We start from the raw sequence: 24,538 nt of genomic DNA, 5'->3' as shown, positions 1-24,538 counted from the left end.
CTTCCTTCCTTCCTTCCTTCCTTCCTTCCTTCCTTCCTTCCTTCCTTCCTTCCTTCCTTCTCCTATAAGCCTTTTCTTTGATCTGGATTTATAAGTTAGCCCTCTCTAGTTATCATTGTCCTTGAAACCCATATTAGTTTGCTCATTCAGGGTCTGTGAGAAGAAGTTTCTCTCACAGAGAGAGAAATTAGAAGTCTGGAAAGAATGTGGTAACTTGGGATGCCCCCAAAACAGACGTTCCTCTCCCTTTATGTAACCTGTCAGTGCTCAAGCAGAAAATCTGGTGAAAAGTCAATTCCTAATTTGGTCTCCAGGGGGCTAGCATAGTACGCGTAAGAATGCAAAGCACATAGCCATAAATATTTATACAGCATATGTCCTATACAATTTTCATCATGTGTGTTTACATTTATTTGCTTATTTCTTCTTTAAGCTTTGCAGCATCTGTGTCCAGTGTGTGGGAGGGTTTTGCTTCTCTTTCTCCTTCTGTGCTTCTTAGTTGGAAAAAAAAAAAAAAACAGCTATAAGCTGATGTTTAAGCCCAGGCGAACATTCACCCATTGATGTGGCAAATGACCAAATATAAAAGCTGGGGTGGGGGAGTGGGGAGTGAAGATCAGAAGGGGATCATGGGAAAAAAAGAAGCAGTCCTATAAGACAGTTTCAACTTTCCTCTTTCCCAGCTGTGTGACCTGTGGGGGGATTCCATTAGCTCGTTCTCAATCTATAAAAAGGGAACAAAAGCCATTTCTCCCAGGTTTCTAGGAAGGTTGAATGATTTTTTTTTCTCCAAATCCATCCCCCAATCTCATATAGATGGCAGATATTAGGAGACAGAAATTGAAGTGTCTGGCTCCTCCCTATTCTGTAGAATATCCAAGACCATCCTGACAAAACCCAAATTTAGTGAGAAAGTATCACTTTGCCCACAGTCATATAAAGGAGGAGAAGAATTTTTTTTTTTTTATTTTAAAGGAGAATTGCCTTTCAGGGAGTCCTCAATCCTTTTCTTTGAAGATATTTTGTTCAGCTACCCATTAAAGAACTCTTGAACCTGCTTCATTTTAGAACATTGATATGGGTACCTCTGATGTTTCTCAAGGACGTATTATAAGGAAAAGTCAGAAAACCAGAATTTGAGCTTCTTACATAGTCCCTGGCTTTAATGAGTTATTTTTATTTAGAACTTCATAGATTTTTCCTGACTGGGTAGACTTATTCCAGATGAAGATATAAGTTGATTTTTGAAGTATTGAATCTGAATAGTACCTATTATAATGATGTGATGAATGATTATAATTTCTAGTTTTATGTTTTAGGGACATTATGGGGAATTTAGCTAACTACTGAAAATCACTATGGAAGCCTCTGTAATGTCTTTTCTTATTTACACAAATAAATACTATTGCCTAATTAAGTGCCAGGCAGTGCATGCAAACACCTCCTGTGAGAAAAGAACAGAGTCCTTTGAGAAAAGCCCCCTTTAGAATATAGATTTCTAGTAATATGGCCAAGTCTATGCTGATGTGGATGTATTCTGCTCTTGGGAAGGCTGGGGCAAAGAGCCGTAATTATTCCTCCTTCAGTTAGCAATGTCCTTGCCCTGCTTTTAATTCCTTTTGGTTTAGCTGAGGTTTCTTGGGGGTGGGGTGGAGGGACAGAAAAAAAGGAGAGTTTGAATTAGGACTGATTGTTACCCTGTTGGCAACCTGCAAGGCAGAAAGGAATGTAAATTGGAGCCCTCCTGGAGAGTGGGTAAATGCTAAGGGGTAATAATAGGAACTGACATTTATATAGGATTGTAAGGTCTGTACTGCCCTTTACATACCATATCTCATTTGATTCTCACAACAATTCTGTGAGCTAGATACTGCAGCTGTCATCCCCATTTTACAGATGGGAAAATGGAGGCTCAGGGAGGCTAAGTGACTGGCCAATGGTCCTGCTGTTAGTAATTGTCAGAGGTCTTCTTGACTCCAAGCCCAGTATTCTTTTCATTACATCATGTCTTCATGCAGGAGAACCTTAAGCACCAAATTTTTGGATACCTGCACCAGAGAGCTCCCAAGTGGAGAATATTCACTCTAAGGAGTCTCCTATGGACAAATGTTATATTTGCTGCTGGAAACAACCCTGTAACATATATAGACTAGTTTTTAGTCCCATTTTAGAGATGGGGCTATGCTTACACCTATCCTGGGCCACCACTCCCCTAAATATGTTGTCTCCCTCTATTAGAATATAAGTTCCTTGAGGACAGGGTCTATCTTTCATGTTTGTATCCTTAGTGCTTAGAACAATGCTTGGGGCATAATGAGAGCTTATAGATGTATTTTAATTTATTCAAGTGACTTGCCCAAGGCTATTTTACACTTGTAAAGTGTACTATCTTGGGAATCTTGGGAATAGATCTTAATTCCTTAATTGGTCAGCCAACATTTTGAAATCCCTACCGTGTGCCAGATGCTGAGAATACCAAGACAAAACAATTCTTTTCCTAAAGAAGACTACACACACATACACACACACATACACACAAACATACATACAAACATATATTTTGTTGTTGAGTCATTTCAGTTGGGTCAGACTCTTTGTGACCCCATTTAGTTTTCTTGGCAAAGATACTGAAATGGCTTGCCATGTCCTTCTCCAGCTTACTTTACAGATGAGGAAACTGAGGTCACCAGGGTTAAGTGACTTGCACAAGGTCACACAGCTAGTATCTGAAGCTGAATTTGAATTCAGGTCTTCCTGATTCTAGGTGCAGTGCCCTATTCACTGTACCACCTAGCTACCTATATATACACACATACACACACAAAATATATGCATGTATATACACACATAATGCACACTTATATATACACATACATATATAAAAAGTATATATACATGCACACATATGTGCATACATTCATATGCGACTATATACATACATGTGTATGTGGGATCACTGGGTCAAAAACTATTAACTCTTACATAATTCCAAATCACAGCTCCATGAATAAAATTCTGACGACACAAAAATATAACAAATTATTATAAATAATGATGATGAATTTAACCACTATAATATTCATTCTTTCATTCAACAAATATTTGAGAGCATTTATTATGTGCAATGCACTACAGTAACATTGAGGGAGATTTAGATAAACAAGATTTGCCCTTGTCCTTTCTGTCTTTAGTTTGGGGCTGGGCCTAATGTAAGGAGGGAGCTCCCTTTACCAGTGCAGATAAGCGATTTGCCTTGAATTTATAGCCTTTGAGATTTGCCTGGGAGCACCAAGAATTCAGTGGCTTTGCCCAGATTCAAAGAAGCTATAACCCCATTGGAGGTAAACTCCTTGAGGGAAGAAATCATTTTGGCCTTTCTTTGTGCATCCACAGTTCCTGACTGACCATAGTGAATGTTTAATGAATGCTCATTGATTGCTGTATAGTAAAAGCAATATGATGTTTGCACAGATAAAATACATAGCCCTTGTACCAGGATGCTGCCTCTTAACAAGGAAGGCCCAGGTATATTTGGCCAATGTCTTTGGCTTATTTTCCTTCTCAGATAATTGATAAACTTTGATAGGTGATATTCTTCCAAGGGAAGTCACCAGCTTCTCTTTCAAGAGCACAGGTTCATAAGACTAAAAACATGAACAATTTGTCTTATTTACAAAGTACCAGAAATAAGACTCACATCTGAACCCACAGAACATAATTAAACACTCTCTCCACCAACAGTAAAAAACCTTCAAGAAAACTGTTTCATCTCTGTGACTTACAGAGGCTTTAGATAGAGTTCCTGAGGAAAGTGGTTGCGGTTCCTCTGAACTGGCCCTCACGATGAAGGAGGGAGGAGGATGGGGGGAGACAATGTGTTTGCTTGTACACAAGGGACATACAAAGCAAATAGAAGATAACCTTAAAGGATGGCCTTGGTAGCTGATAGTACTTCATATGGAAGTGGTACTCTAGATACCCAATGTAAAGACGGGGGAGATGGAATGATGTGTGTTAGAAATAGTACAAAGGTCAATATAGGTGGACCATAGCATGTATGGGGGGAGTGATGTATATAACAAGACTGGAAAGGTTGGTGGGGGACAGGGTGTGCAGAATGCTCACTGCTAAATAGGAGTTTGTGTTTGTTCTCAGGGATGATAGGGAGTCACTGGAAATTGAGTAGGACGTGCTGCCTCTGCCTTTTTAAACGTGCCCCCCCCCCCGAATCCCCACCTATTGTGGCACAGCTGTCCTTTATAGCGGTTTATTCTACATACTACTCTGGTTTTCTTTATCCTCTTTGGCATCTAAACATAAGGAAAAAAACAAACACACACCTAGTCCCACTGTATAGCAGGAGGCTGCTGCAAGTGTTATATACTATTTAGGGGGAATTTGGAAGGCATTTGGACAACCTGACTAGTTTCAGATTGATTTGTGCAGCCCTCAATATTCCCATAAACCCAATCTGGTCCTCAGTGGTATAATAAGCCACTTCAAAGTTTTCAGTTTTATCTTCAAAGCTCTGAGACCAAATGGAACCATCCCAGGCATAGGTTTAGGGATGGGTGCGGGGTGGGGAATAATGATCTTTCAAACCTCAGGAAACTGAAAACTCTCACCAAGGTATGAGATGATCTTTTGAAACTGTCTGTACTCATCTGCAGGGATTTTACTTTGTTGATCAGTCTTTGTTCCAGAATCTGTAATCCATGCAGAATTCCCTGACACTGCTAAAACTGTAAACTTATAAATATCACTCTGTTTGGTTTAAGTCAGAGTCAGGGTTACTACAGAAGTTGTTCCTCCAGTGCCTTACACATTAGACTCCCTACAGGCTTTAGGAAGCAGTGAGAGGCAGCCTAGTATGGGACTTTGTAGCATGGTCCTCAAACTTTTAGGTCTAAGGATCCTTTTATACTCTTAAAAATTATTAAGTGTCCCCCAAGAGCTTTTGTTGTGGGTTATATCTATAAATATTTACTATATTAGAAATTAAAACATCTTAGTATACTTATAAAAATAGTTTTGACATCTAGGACCTCCTGAAATGGTCTTAGGGACCTCCAGAGGTCCCACAATCACACTCTGAGAACTGCTGGTGTAATGGATAGAATTATGGCCCTGGAGTCAGAAAGATCTGGATTCAAATCTTGCCTCTGACACTTTGTAGCTGTGTTACTATGGTCATATCATCAATACCTCTTTAAGCCTCAGTTAACTCATCAGCAAAATGAGGAAGTGGGGCTGGATGACTCTCTTCTAGTTTGACACCCATGCAATTATGATTTCCCTGGTGTGGGCACTTCCTTCACAAACACAGATCACAACTCTCTTACATGAGAGATGATCTAGAGCTGCTGTGGCCAGCCAGATGATGGTCCTCTAGAAAGTTAGCCTGGCTGTTCCTTAAAAGATAGCAATGAAGGTTCCCATTGGGCCCACATTTAAATTTTGTACTTTGGGTTATTCCTCTGACATGAAAGAGGAGGGCTTTGGTGAACATTCTAAGATCTGACTACTTTTTTGTTAATTGCATTGGATTTGAAGTATCTTGAAAGTACATTTTTGTGTTTCAACATCTTAATAGGAATTTAAAAGCCCAGGACTTTTTCCTAATGTCACACATCCTGCAACTCTTTGAAAGTCAATATCCTCTCTAGGTATTCCTTTCAAAAGGACTCTGGGTCCTGGCTCTCAGCCAAGTTAGATCTGATTGTAGATAGAATCAATTAGTTGATAGATCACAAGACTTAGAGTCAGAAAGGCTTGGGTTTGAGTCCTGTCTCAGACATTGACCAGCTGCCTGGTCTGTGGAAAGACTTTTGACCTTTCTCAGCCTCAGTTACCTCATCTGTAAGATGGAGTTAACAATAATACCTTATATCACTATAGAAATGCAAACTATTATTTTTTGAATTTTTTCAATTTTTTTCAATTTTTTGAAATTTCCAGGATGGAAAGATGAACTTTCTTGAGACAAGCAGGCTTTTGTTTCCCTTAATTCAGTTGGATTCAACAGGTATTTAGTATATATACTAAATATATATGGTCCTCTGCCATGATGAGCATTCCATACTGCCCCTCAGAGCCCCTCAGTCCTGGACCCTTCAGACAGCTCCAGTCATAAACTGAAGGTCTCCTTATCCATGGGCCCATGTCCTTTCTATTAGACCACCCTGGACTCTCTGTGCCAGCCTCCCTCTCTGACACTGATGTCCATTTGCTTCTAAATCCTGCACTTTTCCCCTTTCCGATGTGTTCACATTAGTAATCCCTCACTTCCCCAAGTAATTCTATTATAACTAGTTGCAGAGCAGATTCTGATCTGCATTAGTAGAGTTTCTATGGCAGTGAAATTGAAGTTCTGGTGAAAGGGAAAAAAAGCTACATATCTAGTATAGTGTGTATGGTTTTTTTTTTATCATTTTAGAATTAAAAATATCTTAGTATTTGGAATTAATAAAATAGCAAAATACTATGGTAAATTAGTAAAATAAAATAGAGCATTGTTAACATGTAGTAAGTTAATAAAAGGCTATATTTATCTTCATAGCTAGTACACACACACACACACATACACACACACCCCTCCGGCCATTGCAGGAAGTACTGCATTGAATAGAGTAAAGACCTGGTCTCCAATCTTCCCACAGATACTTGCTAGCTATATGATGCTGTGCAAATGTCACTTTAATGTCAACCTCAGTTTCCTCTTCTGTAAAATGAGGATATTAATAGCATCTATCTCACTGAGTTGTGGCAAGGATCAGATGAGCTAAGACATGTAAGGCATTTTTAAGACTTAGAAGTAGTGTATAAATATGATCATTCTTCTTAATAATAATAATAACAATAATCTCTTAGACTTGTTTCTTGGTAAGCTTTTGCCATAAATAGAGGAAGCAGAGAGAATAAAGGCAGCCTGCTTTGCCTTTTATAAAATTACTATACCCCATAAACTCTCTTTCTTACTTAGGGTGATATCTGTGTTGTGGGATCAGAAAGTCACTATAAAAAGTATTTAGATCCATCAAATTGTGGAATTGCAGAGTTAGAAAGGTGCTCCAAACCCATCTAGACTCACCCTCTCATTTTATGAGTAAAGTGGCTCACTCCCAATCACACAACTCATTAGTGACAGCACCAGTCATAAACTGGAGGTCTCCTTATCCATGGGCCCATGTCCTTTCTATTGGACTATCCTGGACTCTCTGTGCCAACCTCCCTCTCTAACACTGATGTCCATATGCTTCTAAATCCTGCACTTTTCCCCTTCCCAATGTGTTCACATTAGAAACCCATCAGAATGAGTTGCTGCTTGGTTGCTTTGAGCCTGTTTGTAAACTTGGTGCACATTTAGATTTAGAAAACAAATCGGATTAATAAGACCAGTGGTGCTCAGTAGCTACTGGGCCTGTTACCATTTACAATAAGGCGTCATCAGTGCCAGCCTTGCTTCAGTGCGTTCCAGAATGCAAGTAATAGCATTTCTGTAGTTAAGCAGCTGTCACTTCCAGGGGCTGGAGTGCTCATGGATAAATTTATAATGTGGAGGAGAAATGATAGGTACCTAGTGGGAGGGTTGGGAAAGAGGGAGGATTATCCTAGGTAGCTTGGCCAGCCAAGACATTGGCACAAAAGTTGTCAAAGAGAAGAAAACTGAAATACACAATTTTTTCTTTGTCTTCTTTTTGGGTTAGAATGCCATTTGTGTAGGAGCTGGGGACAAGCCTATGAGTGAGTACAGATCTGTCCTCTACTACCAAGTCAAGCAACCTCGCTGGATGGAAACGGTCAAGGTATGGTAGAAGTTGGGGAAAGGGTTGGCAGGAGATGAATGGAGAAACTTGTGGTTTGACTCACTGTTCTTGTGGCATTCTTAGCCTCAGTAATGCAATCAGCATTTTGTTGAAAGTATGTTAAAACGTTTTGCCACCTAGGACCTATAGTTCTGTGTATGTGGAATATCAATTGATGATACTTTGAAAGATATCCCAATAAAAATTTGAGAGTATGTAGTGCAATGCAGAGTACAGCATTGGGAATCAGAAAGCCTGGGTTCGAATGCTGGCACTATCCCTTTCAGGCTGAGTGGAGTGGCCACCTTACCTCCTTTTCTTTATCTGTAAAAAGACAGGGTTGGACTACATGCCTTCTAAATCTCTTCTTGACTGAAGTGATGTTCCTGTGTTAATTCTAATTATGATCATCTGTTGTCAGAGCTATGGAGCTTTGACCCAGAGTTAGGAAACCCTGGGTTTAACTTGCTATCTTGGAAACTTTCTATGTGGTCTACCATAAGCCCCTTAACCTCACTGGGCCTCAGTTTTCTCATTTGTATAAGAAGGAGCTTGGACTAGATGAGGTCTGAAGTCTCTTCTAAATCTAAATATACAATCTGTATGTAATCCTGTGCACTTTGTCCTATACCCTATTGGAAAGGGAGAAGAAGAGGAGGGAGGATGGTGACATAGGAAATAGAAGACGCCAGGTCTACTTGAGAGGTGTTAATCATCTCTTTTTTTTTTTTCTTTTTGGAGCGGAGAAGGGAAGGCAATTGGGGTTAAGTGACTTGCCCAAGGTCACATGCTAGTGTTAAGTGTTTGAGGCTGGATTTGGATTTAGGTTCTCTTGACTCTAGGGCCAGTGCTCTATTCAAAGTGCCACCTAGACACCCCTAGATGTTGATAATCTAATGGGAGAGATGGATTAGGCAGGTGAAAAAGGCATAAAAACTCTTATGAACCTTATCTAAACTCATTAAAACCTTTATAACTCATTGTACAGCCTTGGGTAGGTCAATTAGCCTCTTAGGACCTCATTCCTAAAATGAGGGACTTGCCCACCCTAGTGCTCATTTTTTCTAAGTTGGGAATTTGGCCAGAGGCCCAGGAAGAGATGTCTCACCATCTCCATCCACATCTGCACTATTGTTTGCAAGACTCCTTCCACATCTCCCTCTCCCTCCCAACTCTACCCTTGTCCCTCAGACACACCTGACCACAGGAAGACTATATATGTTGGCATTCACTTTCAGCTTTAACTCTTAAAATCTATGAAACATCGATGCCTTCAGTCTGTGTCTGACTCTTCATGTCTCCATTTTAGGATTTTCTTAGTAAAGATACTGGAGTGGTTTGCCATTTCCTTCCTTAGTTCATTTTATAGATGAGGAAACTGAGGTAAACAGGGTTAAGTAACTTGCCCAGGGTCACACAACTAGTAAGTGTCTGAGGCTGGATCTGTACTCAGGAAGATGAGTCTTCCTGACTCCAGGCCCAGCCCTCTATTCACTGTACTACCTAGCATGCTTTTACATGCTATTTTCCCAAAGGAAGGAACTCCTTCCCCCCAAAAAATCCTTTCCCTTCTTTGAAATTGTTGACCATTGGTCCTCAATGATCTGAGCAGGATATTTTATAGGAGATAAAGATGGAAAGTGTCATTGAGTACTTTCAATGTCCTTCCTTCATATAAAAGAGACAGAATAACCTACAGACAGTCCAGGATAATAAACTCAGGCTCTGGGCAGAAGAAGGTTCCCTAAAGCATGGATTTTTAATGGGTCTGAATTCCTCAAGGTAGGCCATCCTAGGATCAGAGCTGGCCAGCATCTTAGAGACCATCAAATCCAATATTCCATTTTACAGATATGGAAACTGAGACCCAGAGAGGTTAAGTGACTTGCCTTGGTTCACAAAACAAATGAGTGTCTGAGGTGCAATCTTAAATCAGGTCTTTCCAACTCCAATTTTGGCATTCTATCTACCATTTCAAATGGTTTGCTAATGGGTGCTGGGACATTTTTTTGCACTCTTTGCTACAATTTTAACTTAGCAGACTGCTTAGATCAGTTTGCAGTGGGATCGGTAGCTGGGATCTGGGTATGAGGAGTGGCTGGAACTTCAGTGATCTTCATCCAGTCATCCTGGGATGGTTTGCATTGGGTGGCCAAAGAGGTTAATGGTCCTGGCTTTTAATATAACAGAACTTGTTGGAAAGAAATACCAAGGAGAAGCTCAATGTATAATCACGGATGGGATTTAGCCCCAGGATTTTTTCTGAATTTAATATTTATTGGATTAAAGTGTGTTATTAATTTGCATAAATGAGGCTCCTCAAGCAAAGCCCCTAATGACCACACTTAATTTGCTAAGCATTGATGCAATTTCCAGAACTCCTGGAGTATGAGAGGGAAATGTACGTTGTGCAGTTTGCAGTGCATAAAACCCTGTGCTAAAGTTATGTGACTTTTATATCAATTTGGGGAGATTCATTTTTCCCCACTATAATCTACAGGCTTATTTTTATTGGCTGGGGATGCAATTTGCCAAATGGATTATATTTGGCACTTTATTTTCTCTTCATAGTTAGTCCTTGTGTAATTTCTTTATGGTTCATCAGATTTGATGGATGGGTAATAAATCAGTATGCAGAGCCCTCAATGAAATGGAATGGGTGGTGGTGGTGGGGATGGGGATGTTAACCCTTTGTTTCTTGAGTCCTGGTCCCTTTTTGAAAAGGTGGCTGTCCCTATTGAAGACATGCAGAAGATCCACCTGCGTTTTATGTTTCGGCACCGGTCATCCCTGGAATGTAAGTGTGTAGCCCTTGTCAGGATTGTCAGGGATCCTGGGGGCAGGGAGGGCTATGGAATGACTAGCCTGTTTAAGCTCCTCTTCTCTGACAACATATTTTCCATTTCCAGCTAAAGATAAAGGGGAAAAGAACTTTGCCATGTCCTATGTGAAGCTAATGAAGGAAGATGGAACCACCTTGCAGGATGGGTGCCATGATTTGTTAGTCCTGAAGGTACAATTGCATTTTTCTTTTTTTTTCCTTAATTTTTTTTCTTTTTCTGAACTTAACGAACACCAAATAAAATGAGCATTTCCATATACATTGTAGAACAGAAGGATAGTATTGGACATAAAACTGTGAATCTCTATTATGTAAAGCTTGCTTTTCTTCTTAAGTATATAATAAATCCAACATGTAACTTTCCAAGCTTCCCTACTTGTTCGTGATTCCTTCTGGCCTTCCTTCTGTTCCCTTCTCCTTTTTGTGAGGGGAGGGCGAACTCTCTCCCTACCTCTGCCACACTCTCCTCTCCCCTACGTGGGAAAAAAAAAAAAAAGAAAAACCAAACCATTGTAACAAAATTATACAGTCAAGAAAAACAAATCCCACCAATGGTCGTTTTGAAAGAGAAATGCGCCATTCTGTGTTTTGAGACCTCCTCTTTGTGCAGAGGCGGGTAGCATGGTTTTTCATTGATACTCTGGCATTGGTGTGGTCATTTCATTGATCAGTGCCCTTGAATATTTCAAAGTTATTTATCTCTACAATGTGCATGCAAATTTCTTAAATTACTTTGGAAGGGTGTGTGTGTGTATGTTGATTGCTTCCTTCTGTGCATATTGAGCTTCAAATGCTTTCAGATAAAGTATAGATATTTATTGAGGTGAAAGAAACCTAATAAGGAAAATGTGAGTGACAAAGAAGAGCCATACTTAAAAACCTGCGCATATTCAGAGGCGATGGCATGAGCTTCAAGTGGTGGGTTTGCACTGATCTACCTATATTTTCTTTCACCTCAGTTCCTGACAGTAGATTACATTTGCAAAACAAAAACAGTGAGTTTAGAAACAAAATGAAAGAGAGATCATGGAAAACAGACCTCTCTGGTCCACACTATGATTGAATTAATGACCTTGGCCTCATTAGCACAATGCTCTGATTTAACTTCACACAGACTTGTAATAGAAGTGCAAAAATGTTAAGCACATACCTACATATAAGAATATGTTTAATATACTTAGTAGAGTTTAAATATAAATAGATTGTGATGTATAAAAAGCTTAAGAGATGTAATTTCTGGGTACTTAATTATTTTATTAATCATGCTAGCATATAATTATTAAGAAGAGTCAGTGAAATTCTCAAACGCCAAAGACCTCTCAGGGAACCTACTCAATGCTTGTATGTCTTTGGAAGAGTGAGTGTTCCTGAGGGTGGCAATCAACTTTGATTGGTTAACAAGTAATGAGAAGAATGAATATTATAACGAGAGGTGGATGTATTCTAGTGAAGGGCTGGGGGATATGACTTTCATTATGTCATTTACTTCCAAACCATCCCCAGCCTAAGGCAATCTAATCAAAGAATTTATCCCAAACCAAACCCGAGTAGAACACAATGGGCTTCCCCACTTGTATAGGATCTGAACAAGACTGAGGAGAAAGTTAATCCAATTTCATTATCAGCAATGTCTTTCAGATGCTGGCTTGGCCTAATAGAGAATAAGGTTTCAGAAAGGGATAAATCCTGTGTCTCCCCAATATTAACAATCAGTTGTTTAATAATCATTTCTCTCATAAATATGAATCATTATTATGACTATAAATTCAATGTTTATAACAAATACCAGTCTACAACAAAGCCAAATGTAGTACAGATTGTTTACTAAAGTTCCCCCACCTACCTTCCTTACTTTTGAAGCGTTAACATCCCAGTCAGGTAAGGAGAAAGGGAAATATGTTGATCATTTTTATAAAGAAAAATCAAATAGACGAGTAACAGACAAATGAAAGATATGTTTTTTAAGTGTCCCATTATATATAGAATGAGTGTAGCAGTGTGCTGCAGTAGAAGGATTGCTTTAGTTGGAGTCAGACAGAGAACTGTGTTCAAATTCTGTCTCTGCCATCTAGTACCCATGTCTGTGACTTTGGTCAAGTCATTTGTCCTCTTTGGACCTCAGTTTCCTTATTTGTCAAATAAGGGAGATAGTGATAGATACCCCCTAAGGTCCCTTCCACCTTTAAATCTATGATCCTATGAGTTTCACCTCAGAGTCCGATTGGGATGCAAATAAGCTAGAGCTTACTACACTTTGGTTCTTCCTCTTTCATAGAACGAGGAAATGGGACAGATGAAGGGAAGCTAGGAATGAACCCTGATGACTTAGCTTCCAGCTTACTGCCTTTGATTTTTTTTAACCTTCCCAGCACTCTTTCCTGATAATTGGAAGGTGAGGGAAGAGAATGTAAACTAACAGAGCATAATTTTGTAGTCTAAAGATAATTCTTTATGTAGAGAAAATTTTGTTTAGGGTAACTGGTCAGTTCTGCATAGGAAGGCTTCGGCAGTTTTCTTCTCTATCCCACTATAGTGTTTTTCAGAAGTGGACAGATAGTGGTTCTTAGTTACTATGATTTGAATGGAAACAACCAGTCTGGGTGCCTCCATCGTTGGATCACCCTCTTTTCCCACGAAACAAACGCTCAATGCTTCTTATTAAAGCACAAATAGACCTAAATTCTCAGCAGAAGTTCAGTAATTCCCTGCTCATTCAGTCCTTCCATATCTTGCCCTATTCCTCTTCTTCTCTGTGACCCCTGCTTCCTGTGGCTATCCAGGAATTTGGCCACTGCCATCCATGACTTGTATTAGTCACTTGACTCTTCTCTTGAGAAGTAACCTGGGTAATGTTTTCAGGGGGACAGCAAGAAGATGGAGGATGCCAGTGCTTACCTGACTCTTCCTTCCTATCGGCACCATGTTGAAAGCAAGGGCTCCACCCTGAGCCGGAGTTCCAGCAGTGTGGGAGGCCTCTCAATCAGTTCCAGAGATGTATTCTCGATTTCTACCCTTGTGTGCTCTACCAAGCTAACTCAGAACGGTAATGGGGCTGCTTAGGAGGGTGGGGTGCAGGTGGGGTAAAAAGGAGGTAGTGCTTTTCCGTCTGTGTGTGTACTACAGAAGAGAGAGAATCAGGGGAAGGTAAGAGGCCTGTCTGATTGATAATATGTCTGGTCTGTGTTCTAGTGGGTCTGCTAGGTCTGTTGAAGTGGCGTATGAAACCTGAACTACTGCAAGAAAATTTAGAAAAACTGAAAATTGTGGATGGAGAAGAAGTTGTGAAGGTTGGTAATGAATCCCTTTATTATTATTATTATTTTTTTTTAAAGCAATCGGGGTTAAGTAACTTGCTCAAGGTTACACGGCCAGTTATTTCTGGGTGTGGTGCTGAGTATCTGAGCCCGGATTTGATCCAGGTCATCCCAACACTGGAGCAGGTGCTCTTACTCGCTGAGCCACCTGGCCGCCCCTAAGCAATTGGGGTTAAGTAACTTGCTCAAGATTACAGGGCCAGGTGTTTCTGGGTGGGGGCTAAGTGTCTGAGCTCAGGATTTGATCTCCAGGTCTTCTCAACACTGGAGCCGGTACTCTTACTCACTGTGCTACCTGGCTGCCCCCTTTATTATTTTTTAATCAAATTCCTTTATATGCATAGAAACATTCACATGCATCTGGATTTGGGCATTGAGAAACAGAATTAGGTTGTCTCTGAAGGGGGTTAGAGCATCACATCTCCCTCTCCAAATGAGTATTGAAAATGCCTATAAAATAGGTCACAGAGAAAAGGTTATGGGATTTAAAATCAGAACAAAACTTAGAGTCCATCTGGTCCCAACTCCTCATTTTGCAGATAAGGAAACTGAGATCTAGAGGTGAAATGGTTTAACAAAGATCACACACTGACCAAGAAGAAAACCTAAGATTTGAACCCAAGTTTCTAAATTAAGTGCTCTATTATTCACGCCTACCTCAGAGACTCCTTGGTTGCTTTGATGATTTAATTCGATGACTACCTTCTACCATAAATAAAGTGCTTCCTGATCCTCCATCTACTAGTGTTTCTCCCCCCCCCCCCAATAACATGAGATCTGTTTTATATCTGTATATGTACACGTTTGTCTCCCCTGGTAGAAGTTGTCGAAGACACGCTCCTTTTGCTTTTTTATCTCCATTGCTCGGCATGTTAGTACTTAGTACATGCTTGCTAAATGTTGGATTAGTAGATATGGACATCACAACAGAGTGCCCCAAAGTGCCTTAGGAAACCGTTCCTGGGAAGCTTTGGTGGATGAGTTGCCCAATCAGCCTTGCATTCAGTAGGCACTAAGTCAGAATGCTGTTGAAGTTTGCAGCTATGTGACTGCAGCTGGTGTCTTTTTATTATGAACCCGTTGGTTGATAGCAGAGTTAGGAAAATACAGCTGGTTTGACCTGCTTATCAAACTTGATAAAGCAAAGATGAGGAAGGGGAAAAGAAAATTTCAGAGGATGGAGGCCTGACCATAATGCTGGGGTTTCTGCCAGAACAAGCAGAATGCTGGAGGTATTTTGGTTGTGTCCATTTGGTGACAGACAGGGAATATAAAGTATTTCAGGTGTTGGTCTAATTAAAGCAGCTCTCTTCTCCCCACAGCGAAGATTAAGGAAAGTAACTCAGCAGGCACCATGACCTCATTTACATCAGGAATTTTGTGTAGTCAGAAAATTAAGGAATAAACACTTTGTGTGGCAGAGCCCCCATCTCAGAGGCTCTGGGAAATATTGATTCACACCACCTGAGGGAGGCAGGTGTGGGCTAGTAGAAAGAGTGCTAGACTTGGAGGGAAGACCTGGGTTTGAATCCTGCCTCTGACACTTACTAGATCTGTAAACACCAACCTTGTTGAGCCTGAGTTTTCTTATTCTGCAACATGGAGATCCAGGGACATGGTGATTTAGTGATTAGAGAGCTGGCCTCTCAGGTAGACTGAAGGTCAGGTTCTGCCTCTGATAGATGCTGGGCAGTTAACTTGACTGCTCAGTGCCTCAGGCAGCTCTCTAAGATTCCATGCCTCAGGTGAGGTGGTGATATGCATCGGTAAAGGGACTTTCCTCATCTGGGAGTTTCCCACACTGAAAAAACTACAGATCCAGTCCAAAAGCAAAGCAAAATTAACCAAATCTATGGAGATGCTGATAATAATAATGACAAACAATACTAAGAAACATTTCTATAGCATTTACTTGTGCCAGGTGCTATCCTAAGTATTTTACAAATATTCACTTATTCCTCCCAACAACCCTGGGAGTTAGGCACTCTTATGTCTTCATTTTACAGTTGAGGAAGCTGAGGCAAACTGAAGTGTAAGTGATTTGCCCAAGGTCACACAGCCAGTAAGTATCTGAGGCAGAATTTGAATGGAGGTCTCTGACTCAAGGCCCAGTGATTTATCATAGGTGCTGCTTATGGTACCCTACCTTACAAGGTTATGGGGAAAGTCAAATGGAATATATATATAAGTGCTTTTCAGACTCTAAAGCTCTGTAGAAATGTCTTCTATTATTACTTTATTTGCTAGCATGTAAACTGTGGACAAGAGGAAGACTGCCACAGTGAAGAGAGAACCAGCCTCAGAGTCTGGAAGACCTGAGTTCAAATGCGACCTCTAACACAAATGGCTCTGTGACCTTGGGTGAATGACTTTCCGTATTTCCAGGCAGCTCTCTAAGACTATAACTTATAAGAGAGTTTCTGATCTATATGGTTATAGGGACCTTCTTCCTTGGGAATTTTCTTTCTTTTTTTTTTTTTCACTTTTTGGAGGAGGGAAGGCAGGGCAGTTGGGGTTAAGTGACTTGCCCAAGGTCACACGGCTAGTAAGTGTTAAGTATCTGAGGCCAGATTTGAATTCAGGTCCTCCTGACTCTAGGGTCACTGCACATCTAGCTGCCCCTCTTGGGAATTTTCTATACCCATGAAATCATGGGTCCAGATCAAAAACCAAACCAAAACTAACAAAAACAACCTGAGAGGACAGACTATTGTTGCGAACAGATACCACAAGTGCCTCTATGTCTAACTATCTGTGACAGTCACCACCGGTTACTTTCCAGGGATCTGCTTGCTTTAGAAGGCAGTTCACCAGCTGGGTGAAGCTAGTATGTAGTACAGTGTAAAGAACCTTTCCTCTAGAGTTAGGAGATGTCTAATCAGATTCCCCCCTCAGGCTCTCACTTCTTCTGTGATCATCTCCCCTCCTTGAGCCTCAGTTTCCTCATCTGAAAAATCAGAGGGTTATTCTAGATGACTTTTGAGGTCTGTTCTCGCTGCACATCCAGGATCTCCTAAGTTGTCCTACCAGAAGTCCACTGTGCCCTGCCCATGCCAATGACTCATGCAAGCTTTCTTTTCCTCCCAGTTTCTCCAAGATACCTTGGACGCCCTCTTTAATATCATGATGGAACATTCCCAAAGCAACGAGTATGACATCCTGGTCTTCGATGCCTTGGTAAGAGAGCGGTAGAAAGCTGAAGGGATGCTCTGAACTTAGATTATATTGATAAGAGTACTGTAATTTTGACCTCATGGGATTGACTTTTCGATAGATGGATGGAATTATGTTTCCTTTAACTTTAAGAGCTAGACTTTCATTTACAACTGTGGTGGAGTGGGAGGAAAGGAGATTCTAAGTCCTGGAGACAAATCAATGTTAACTGGATATATAGGAAGTAGAATATCAGGAAATGTCTAGGTTGCTTTTGCTGAATCTTCAGCGTTTGCCCAAAACCTAGCTGAGGAATACGAAATGTTTTACTTGGCCATCTTCTTACTTGACTTTCTGGGACTGCTGGGCAGCTCAAGTCATATCTCAGTGCCATTCTAGTGCCATCATGCTGACCCTTGTTGCCTTCCATAATAACCCTCCATCAAGGCCTGACCTCCTTCCAAACTCCTTGCAATTTTTCCCCCACAAAAAATTGTGACTTTCTTACTGTCATGGAGAAAAGCCAGCTGAGGTGTTAATGGCCAACTATGGCTTAACTGGTTGTCCCGACCCAGGAGTATTTACATTTTAAATGTAAATTGGATACAGCACAACCTTCGCCAAAAGAAATGAATCTCCAACAGAGGGATTTCAGGGCCTATTGAAGGGAGATGAAGGGGATATTTTTGAGCAAGGTAACATCTCAGAACCCTTCAAGTCCCATCATATAAACATCTACATCCATATCATCTGCACAGAAAGTCAACCTGAAAATGCTCATTTTTGACATCTTTATCAGATATATATAATAGGACTCATCGCTGATCGGAAATTCCAGCATTTCAATACTGTCCTGGAGGCCTACATACAGCAACATTTCAGTGCAACATTGGCTTACAAGTAAGTGCATATGTTACTGGGATTCCTCTTAATCATCAAATTGAAAATCATCATCCATATATCCTGAGGGGAAAAACTTGGCCCTTAAGTGTTCCCTGGAGACTGACTCCCCAACTGTCCTTTCTAGAAAGAGTAAGAGGCTCCATATTAACTTCCCCAAGAAAGGATCCAGAGCCATTTTGTAAACTGTGACCTGAGAGACTAGAAGTTATTCAATATTAGAGTTAATGAGGTTCTAAAGATCATTTAGTCCAATCTTCTTGTTTTATAGATGAAGAAACTGAGTCAGTAAATTGGTTGGAGGTTTTTTCAGCTTTTCTCTCCTTTTGAAAGTACAATGTAGGTAACCTCTTGAATGGAGGGTCATAGGATTATAGATTTAAAATTGGAAAAGGCTCTGGACCTCAGTTTTTTTTTTAGTTATAAAATGAAACCATTGTACTACATGACCTCTAAAGCCTCCTTCGGTTCAAAATTGTACTAATCCCTTTCTGTCCTACCTACTTCCATGTCTGCTTCTTATATCAAAAGACCTAGGGAACATAGGGAGCTTCATGTTGATCATCCATCCTAAGAATATTCCTGTTCCTGGGTCTCTTGGAGACATATCACAAGGAGAACAGAGATGGGGTGGCAAACCTTTGATTTAGAACTAGTTTCTAGACTCCCTAATTCCTAGACATATAGGCTCACTTTAATTTTCATGGTAACAGAAAGAGCCAAGTCATAGGCTGAGATTAATCCTTTCAAGATTCAAAATATGTAGAAAAGTCCCTTTTTTTATAGCACCATCCATACTTCCTGCACTGTTCTCCTCCAAATGAAAAGGACTTTTTACACCACTTTTTACCCACAGTCATATCAGAAGATGGTCACTAATAGGTGGTCACTAACCACCTGGCTATAGTCTATTTTTTTCTAGTGATTCTTTATTTCACTGAATTATAGAATGCTGGAGCTGGAGGGAGTCTTAGAGATCATTCCATCCAGACTCCCTAGCAGAATCAACTTTCTTCATAGTATTTGTGTTGGGGATTTTTGTATATACATACACACACAGTTGCACTCAAAGATAAATGTATTTTTTACAACCTTATGCCATGGATTGAATGCTTCATGATTTTGTGAACAAACTAATAATTGCGCCATGTCCTGGGAAAAGACGTATTTTGAAAATATAACCTCTTTGTTTAGGAAGCTGATGACAGTTCTGAAGACCTACTTGGATACTTCCAGCAGAGGGGAGCAGTGCGAACCTATCCTAAGAACTCTGAAAGCTTTGGAATATGTGTTCAAGTTCATTGTTCGGTCGAGGACATTATTTTCTCAGTAAGTACCTGTTATGTAAGAGTGATTGATTAGCTCTGCAATTCCACTGAGATACAACAGTGTTCATGCTGTCGGAGAAACTCACTTAGAAAATTATAACTAGTTGTCGATCAGAAACAACTTTCCCCTTTTGAAACCCAGTGAATTACAGAATCATAACAAATGTACCATCTCATCTAAGTGCATTTGAAAAAAACCCATTCCTCTCCTTGACTGTTTACCTTAAGCTAAAAGCTCAGAGAATAGTATTTTATCCGGCTATTGTGGTTTGGGGCTTTGGGCACTCCTCTGCTTTCTCTAACCATCTTCCTTGTTCAGTTGGAGACATGAAGAGCAGTCCAAGAATCTGTATTCAGTGTTGCCGAACTCCTCAAGGAGGGGCCTCAGGGCACCTTAGGTGATTTGGCATTCATTGGGCTCCAGCAAAGTGGTGTGTGACAGATGGGCTGGGGTCTGAGCTTTAGCTTCGAGTACTTGAGATTCTGGCTCCCTACTACCGGTCAGTTAACATGTAAAACACTATGGAACTCTGGATGCTGGAATCAATTTAGCAAGCATTTATTAAATGGCACCTATGTGTGTACTAGTTACTAGGGACATGAAGACAAAAATGAAAATGACTTACCTTTTGCTGTGGAGAGAATAAAAAAGTAATTTGGTGGGGAGAGTATTGACAACCAAGGGAATTATGTGTACAAGGTGGCGCTTCATTTGGATCTTGAAGGGCACCAAGGATTCCAAAGCACAGAGATAAAAAGAGACAGCATTTCAGGTATGGGAGACAGCCTGTACAAAAGCATGGAGATAGTAGGTGGAATGTCACGTTAAGGGTCAGTCTGGAATGTAGAATGTGAAGGGGACAGAACATGACACAAATCTGGAAAGATAGGTTGTCGACAGATTGTAAAGGGATTTAGATCCCAGACAGAGGAGGAACCTTGGACACTCAATGTTCAGTACTGTGTGGGGTACAGGGACCCCAAAGCCTCCTACCCCTCCCCCCCAAAAAAAATTAAAAGTCAGAGGTGTCTTGAGGAAAGAACAGGAAGTTTTATTCAATTCTCAGGGGAAGAGGGCATTCCTTCCACCAGTGCAAACCAGTGGAATGAGGAAGATAGAACAAGAATTTATACCCTAATGCAGTCAAGCTCCCTCCCACCGCTCTCCCTTCTCCCATTGGCTGGGAGGTGGGCTTACGGTCTGGGTGCGGAAAAAAGACAAAGAACATGGAAACAGGTCATAGCCAATCCAAGTGAACCTATCCTTATTTGGCAAACATGAAGAAAGGGGAAGGGCTCTAAAAGACTCCTAAAATTCCTGAAAGGCTTAAGGCTGATTGACAGCAAGGGAAGGGTCCTAGGTTGTGTAATTTCTTAGGAAACCCAAGACTCAGGTCTGTCCGGTCTTACAAAAGTCTGTCTCTGGTTTCGAGATAGTCTCTCTCCCTTTTGCTCATTCTGAGGAGTCTTCACAGAGGGTGCAGAGAGAGATTGTACCCCACTCAGTACCCCTGAAGGAATGATTACAGCTGAGTCTATGAGGGTCAAAAGCAGAGATTCTTAGTCTGGAGTCTATGGTTACACTTTTTTAGCATAAGGCTTTGTAGGGTTTCAATCACCATCTGCTTGGAGTAAAAGTGAAAATTTTTTTCTCCCCAAATAAATTGTAAGCTCTATGAGATCAGAGACCATGTATTTTGCTTCTTAGCATAACGCTTTTCACTCAGTGCAGATTTGACTGAAAGACAAAAGAAGGCTCCAGTAAGAAAAGTTCTTTCTTTGGTTTCTTTCTGAATCCCAGACTACAAGAAGCAGGATTTGAACAGCATGATTCTGGAGATCCAGGAGAGCTGACTTATCTCTAGTTAATGGGAACTACAGACCCCTGACCCTGACACCCTCTCCCTGTCATTCCCCCTCCCATGTAATTCCTTTTCTTTTTTTCCATCCTCTCTTCTTACTCTTACTTCTCTCTTGGCCTTACTTTTTATCCTTTAAATGTTTTTGCTTTGTGGCATTTAGGGCAGCTCAGTAGCACAACCGACCAGGTCTGTAGTCAAGGAGACCTGAGTTCAAATTTGACCTCAGATATGTACTAGCTGTGGGACCCTGGACAAGTCCCTTAGCCAGTTTGACTTACTTTCCTCAACTGTAAAATGGGGATAATAATAGCCCCTACCTGGCAGAATCATTGGGAGGATCAGATGAGATAGTAATTGTAGAGTTTAGTACAGTTCCCAGCACTTAATAAGTACTACATAAATGTTGGCTATTACTATTATTTTGCTTATTTATTATTTATTTTGCTCCCCTTTTTCTTAGGATGTTACTTTATATATATATATATATTCTATTCTCTTTATCAAAGAAAATGCAATGCTGATTGGGCAATTGATAAAGATAGTTGGGCTGTTGGGTAAATATAACTTAATTCAATATACATTCTTTAAACAATTACTGTGTGCCAGTCTCTGTCCTAGGCGTTAGGAATACAGAGACAGAAATGAAAACCCTCCCCTCAAGGAGTTTACATTCAAAGTGGGTGGATGGAGTTGAAAAACTGTATTTGGAAGAATCATCGGATTATAGACTCAGAGCTAGGAGGGATCTCAGAAAGCATTTAGTCCAACCCCTTCATTTTACTGATAAGGAAACTAAGACCCAAGGGATTAAATTAAGTGAATTGGCCAAGGTCAAAGGAGTAGTAAGTATTAGAGGTGGGATCATGGACTCTGGTCCTCTTTCTACTATATAAGACTTTTTTTTTTTTTTTTTTGCTTTTTGGAGGGGAGAAGTCTGGGCAATTGGGGTTATGTGACTTGCCCAAGGTCACACAGCTAGTAAGTGTTCAGTGTCTGAGACCGGATTTGTACTCAGGTTCTCCTGACTCCAGGGCTGCTGCTCTATTCACTGAGACACCTAGCCACCCCTCTACAAGACTTTTTTCCCCAAAGGTGAAGAGAACCCCAAGCAACATCTGCATCCATCCAGAAACTGCAAGATAGGATAGACTTATCTGCATCTGTGACTTCTTCCAGGATGGAGGGATTTTTATACTGTTTGCTGGGGGGTAAACTTAATGTTTTGCCTATTTTAGCTAGGCTAAATCCAGTGGAGGAGCCTAAAGGGCAGTCTGTAGCATTGGGAGACACAAGTTCTTGGAGGCCGAGCAATATCCTGTTCCCATCTTCATTCATTGCCTTGGAGTTTTGGAGCCAGCTGGAGAGAGATAGGAATGTAATTATTGCTTCTGTGCTTGTTGTGTCTAGTATTGTGTTTCTGTTTCCTGTCACTCTTTTATTCCGCCTTCCCATGGGTATAATTACAGTGGATCTATCTCCCATTATTTATTTCTCTACACTTTTTTTCCCCTTTGTACATGCTGCATATATTCCTTTATAGCTACCAAGGAAGTCATCTTATGTCAGGATGTGGTGCAAGGCTGGATGGGGAAGGACCACAGGGTAATAGCTCTGGTACTGCAAGGGACCTTAAAGGTCTTTTAGTTCAAGCCTTTCATTTTTGTAGACAAGAAAACTGAGACCTGGGGGACTTACCTCAGGTTATATAGGTAACCAGTATCAGAGGCAGAATTTGAATTAAAGTCCTCCGTCTCTACATGCAGTGTTCTTTCCTCTGGACCATGATGCTTCCTGTGGTCTAGGAGTCCTTAGGAATGTTCGAAATTACATTGAGATTATTAATTTCTTCAAAGTGTATACCTTTCCTATAGTCCATGACGAAAGTCAGAGATTCTTATTCCCCACCTACCAATCTTTTCTCCCTTTCTCTGCATCCCCATCTAACAAAAATGGGCCATTATTTCTTTTTTTTAAGTTTATTATATTTTTTTCCAATTAACATGTATTTACTTTATCTCTTTCCCATCCCCTCTTCATCAATTAAATGAAAAAAAAATCCCAACAACACATAACAAATATGCATAGACATGCAAAACAAATTCCCACATTGGCTACATCCAAAAAAAATGTGTATTTCATTCTTGTTCTTCTTAACTCTATGGGCTCTCATTATAGTTGTTTGGGGCATTGATTAGGGTTCATAAAGTATAAACTGATCCTCAGACACTTGACATACTTACTAGCCATGTGACTTTGGGCAAGTCACTTAACCACAATTGCCCTCCAAAAAGTCAAAAACAAAAAAATATAAACTGATATACAGTGAAGTAAGCAGAACCAGGGGAACAATTTATACAATCAAAGCAACACAGTAAAAATAATTATTTCTTGACTGTCTCCTGTGTGGCTGGCCACCTACTTGGTGCTGTGCAGGAGTGATAGTGATTCATAGGATTACAAGGTTTAGAAGCAGAAAGAACCTAAGCCTTCATCTAGTATACACCCTATTTAAATTTGATTTCACTCTATTATATTGGTTTGGGGGGATTGTGTTGATGCCTTATGTTTCTGAATTAGTAATGTATTGATATATTTTCCACCCTTGCCACAGATCTTCCCTTGAAATAAAGGAAAAAAAAAAACAGTTAAACAAAAGAAGCTGTCACATCAGCCAGTTTTGATAGTATATGCAACATTCCATACCATTAGTTCCCTATTCACCAACAAAAATGGACATATGCTTATTTTCTAAGGAAGAAAGCAGAGGCTTTGCAAGTTCAAATAACATGCTCAAAGGCATGCCAGTAGTCAAAAAAGCCAAGATTCAAACCCAGGGCATAGGATCAAAGAACTGGAGCTGGAAGAAACCTCAAAGGCAGTGAATACTATCACCCTCCTTTTAGAGATGAGAAAACCCAGGGAGGACAAATGACTTACCTGAGATCACATGGGGAGTGAACCTGGGGGCAGGGTTTGAATTCAAAGAGCTCCCCTGACTCCAGAGCTAGTGCTCTTTCCATGATACATACCTCTGTACTCTGCTGTCTTGAATTACATCACAGTGTCCCGGGCCAAGCTCATCTTCTCTCAACTAGAATCTCAGCAGGGACTCTTGCCCAAACCTTGTAAACTGCACTTTGAATTCCTGCTCCCTCTCCATTTACTGATCCAAACACCATGATATTCTTTATTGCCCTGAGAACTTGCCTTCAATGACTGACCCCCTGTGAAGTACAATGATTAGTGAGGAGGTGCAGAAGTGACTGTCTTTCAGATACTAAGCCTCTTTCCTAAATGTTATGCTGTGATTTTTATCCTGGAGATCAGAGTGATA

The 24,538-nt window shown here is 40.5% G+C and overlaps 1 protein-coding gene across 1 annotated transcript in view; it reads left to right on the top strand.

Annotated features, from left to right (window-relative positions):
- DOCK2 (dedicator of cytokinesis 2) overlaps positions 1-24,538 on the top strand; it is a 500,381-nt gene that overhangs the window by 67,249 nt on the left and 408,594 nt on the right. Inside the window, exons 15-22 of the mRNA XM_069102392.1 lie at positions 7,707-7,805; positions 10,530-10,602; positions 10,715-10,818; positions 13,507-13,690; positions 13,837-13,934; positions 17,049-17,138; positions 17,914-18,014; positions 19,209-19,343. Of these exons, the coding sequence (XP_068958493.1) occupies positions 7,707-7,805; positions 10,530-10,602; positions 10,715-10,818; positions 13,507-13,690; positions 13,837-13,934; positions 17,049-17,138; positions 17,914-18,014; positions 19,209-19,343 (884 nt within the window). The remainder of the gene's footprint in view (positions 1-7,706; positions 7,806-10,529; positions 10,603-10,714; positions 10,819-13,506; positions 13,691-13,836; positions 13,935-17,048; positions 17,139-17,913; positions 18,015-19,208; positions 19,344-24,538) is intronic.

Source organism: Petaurus breviceps, unplaced genomic scaffold (assembly GCF_028583685.1).
Source record: "Petaurus breviceps papuanus isolate PSGF00001 unplaced genomic scaffold, PetGlider_PUasm1.0 551, whole genome shotgun sequence".
Lineage (NCBI taxonomy): Eukaryota > Metazoa > Chordata > Mammalia > Diprotodontia > Petauridae > Petaurus > Petaurus breviceps.
Note: the sequence above shows the minus strand (reverse complement) of the source record. Positions and strands in the feature narration are given on the sequence as shown.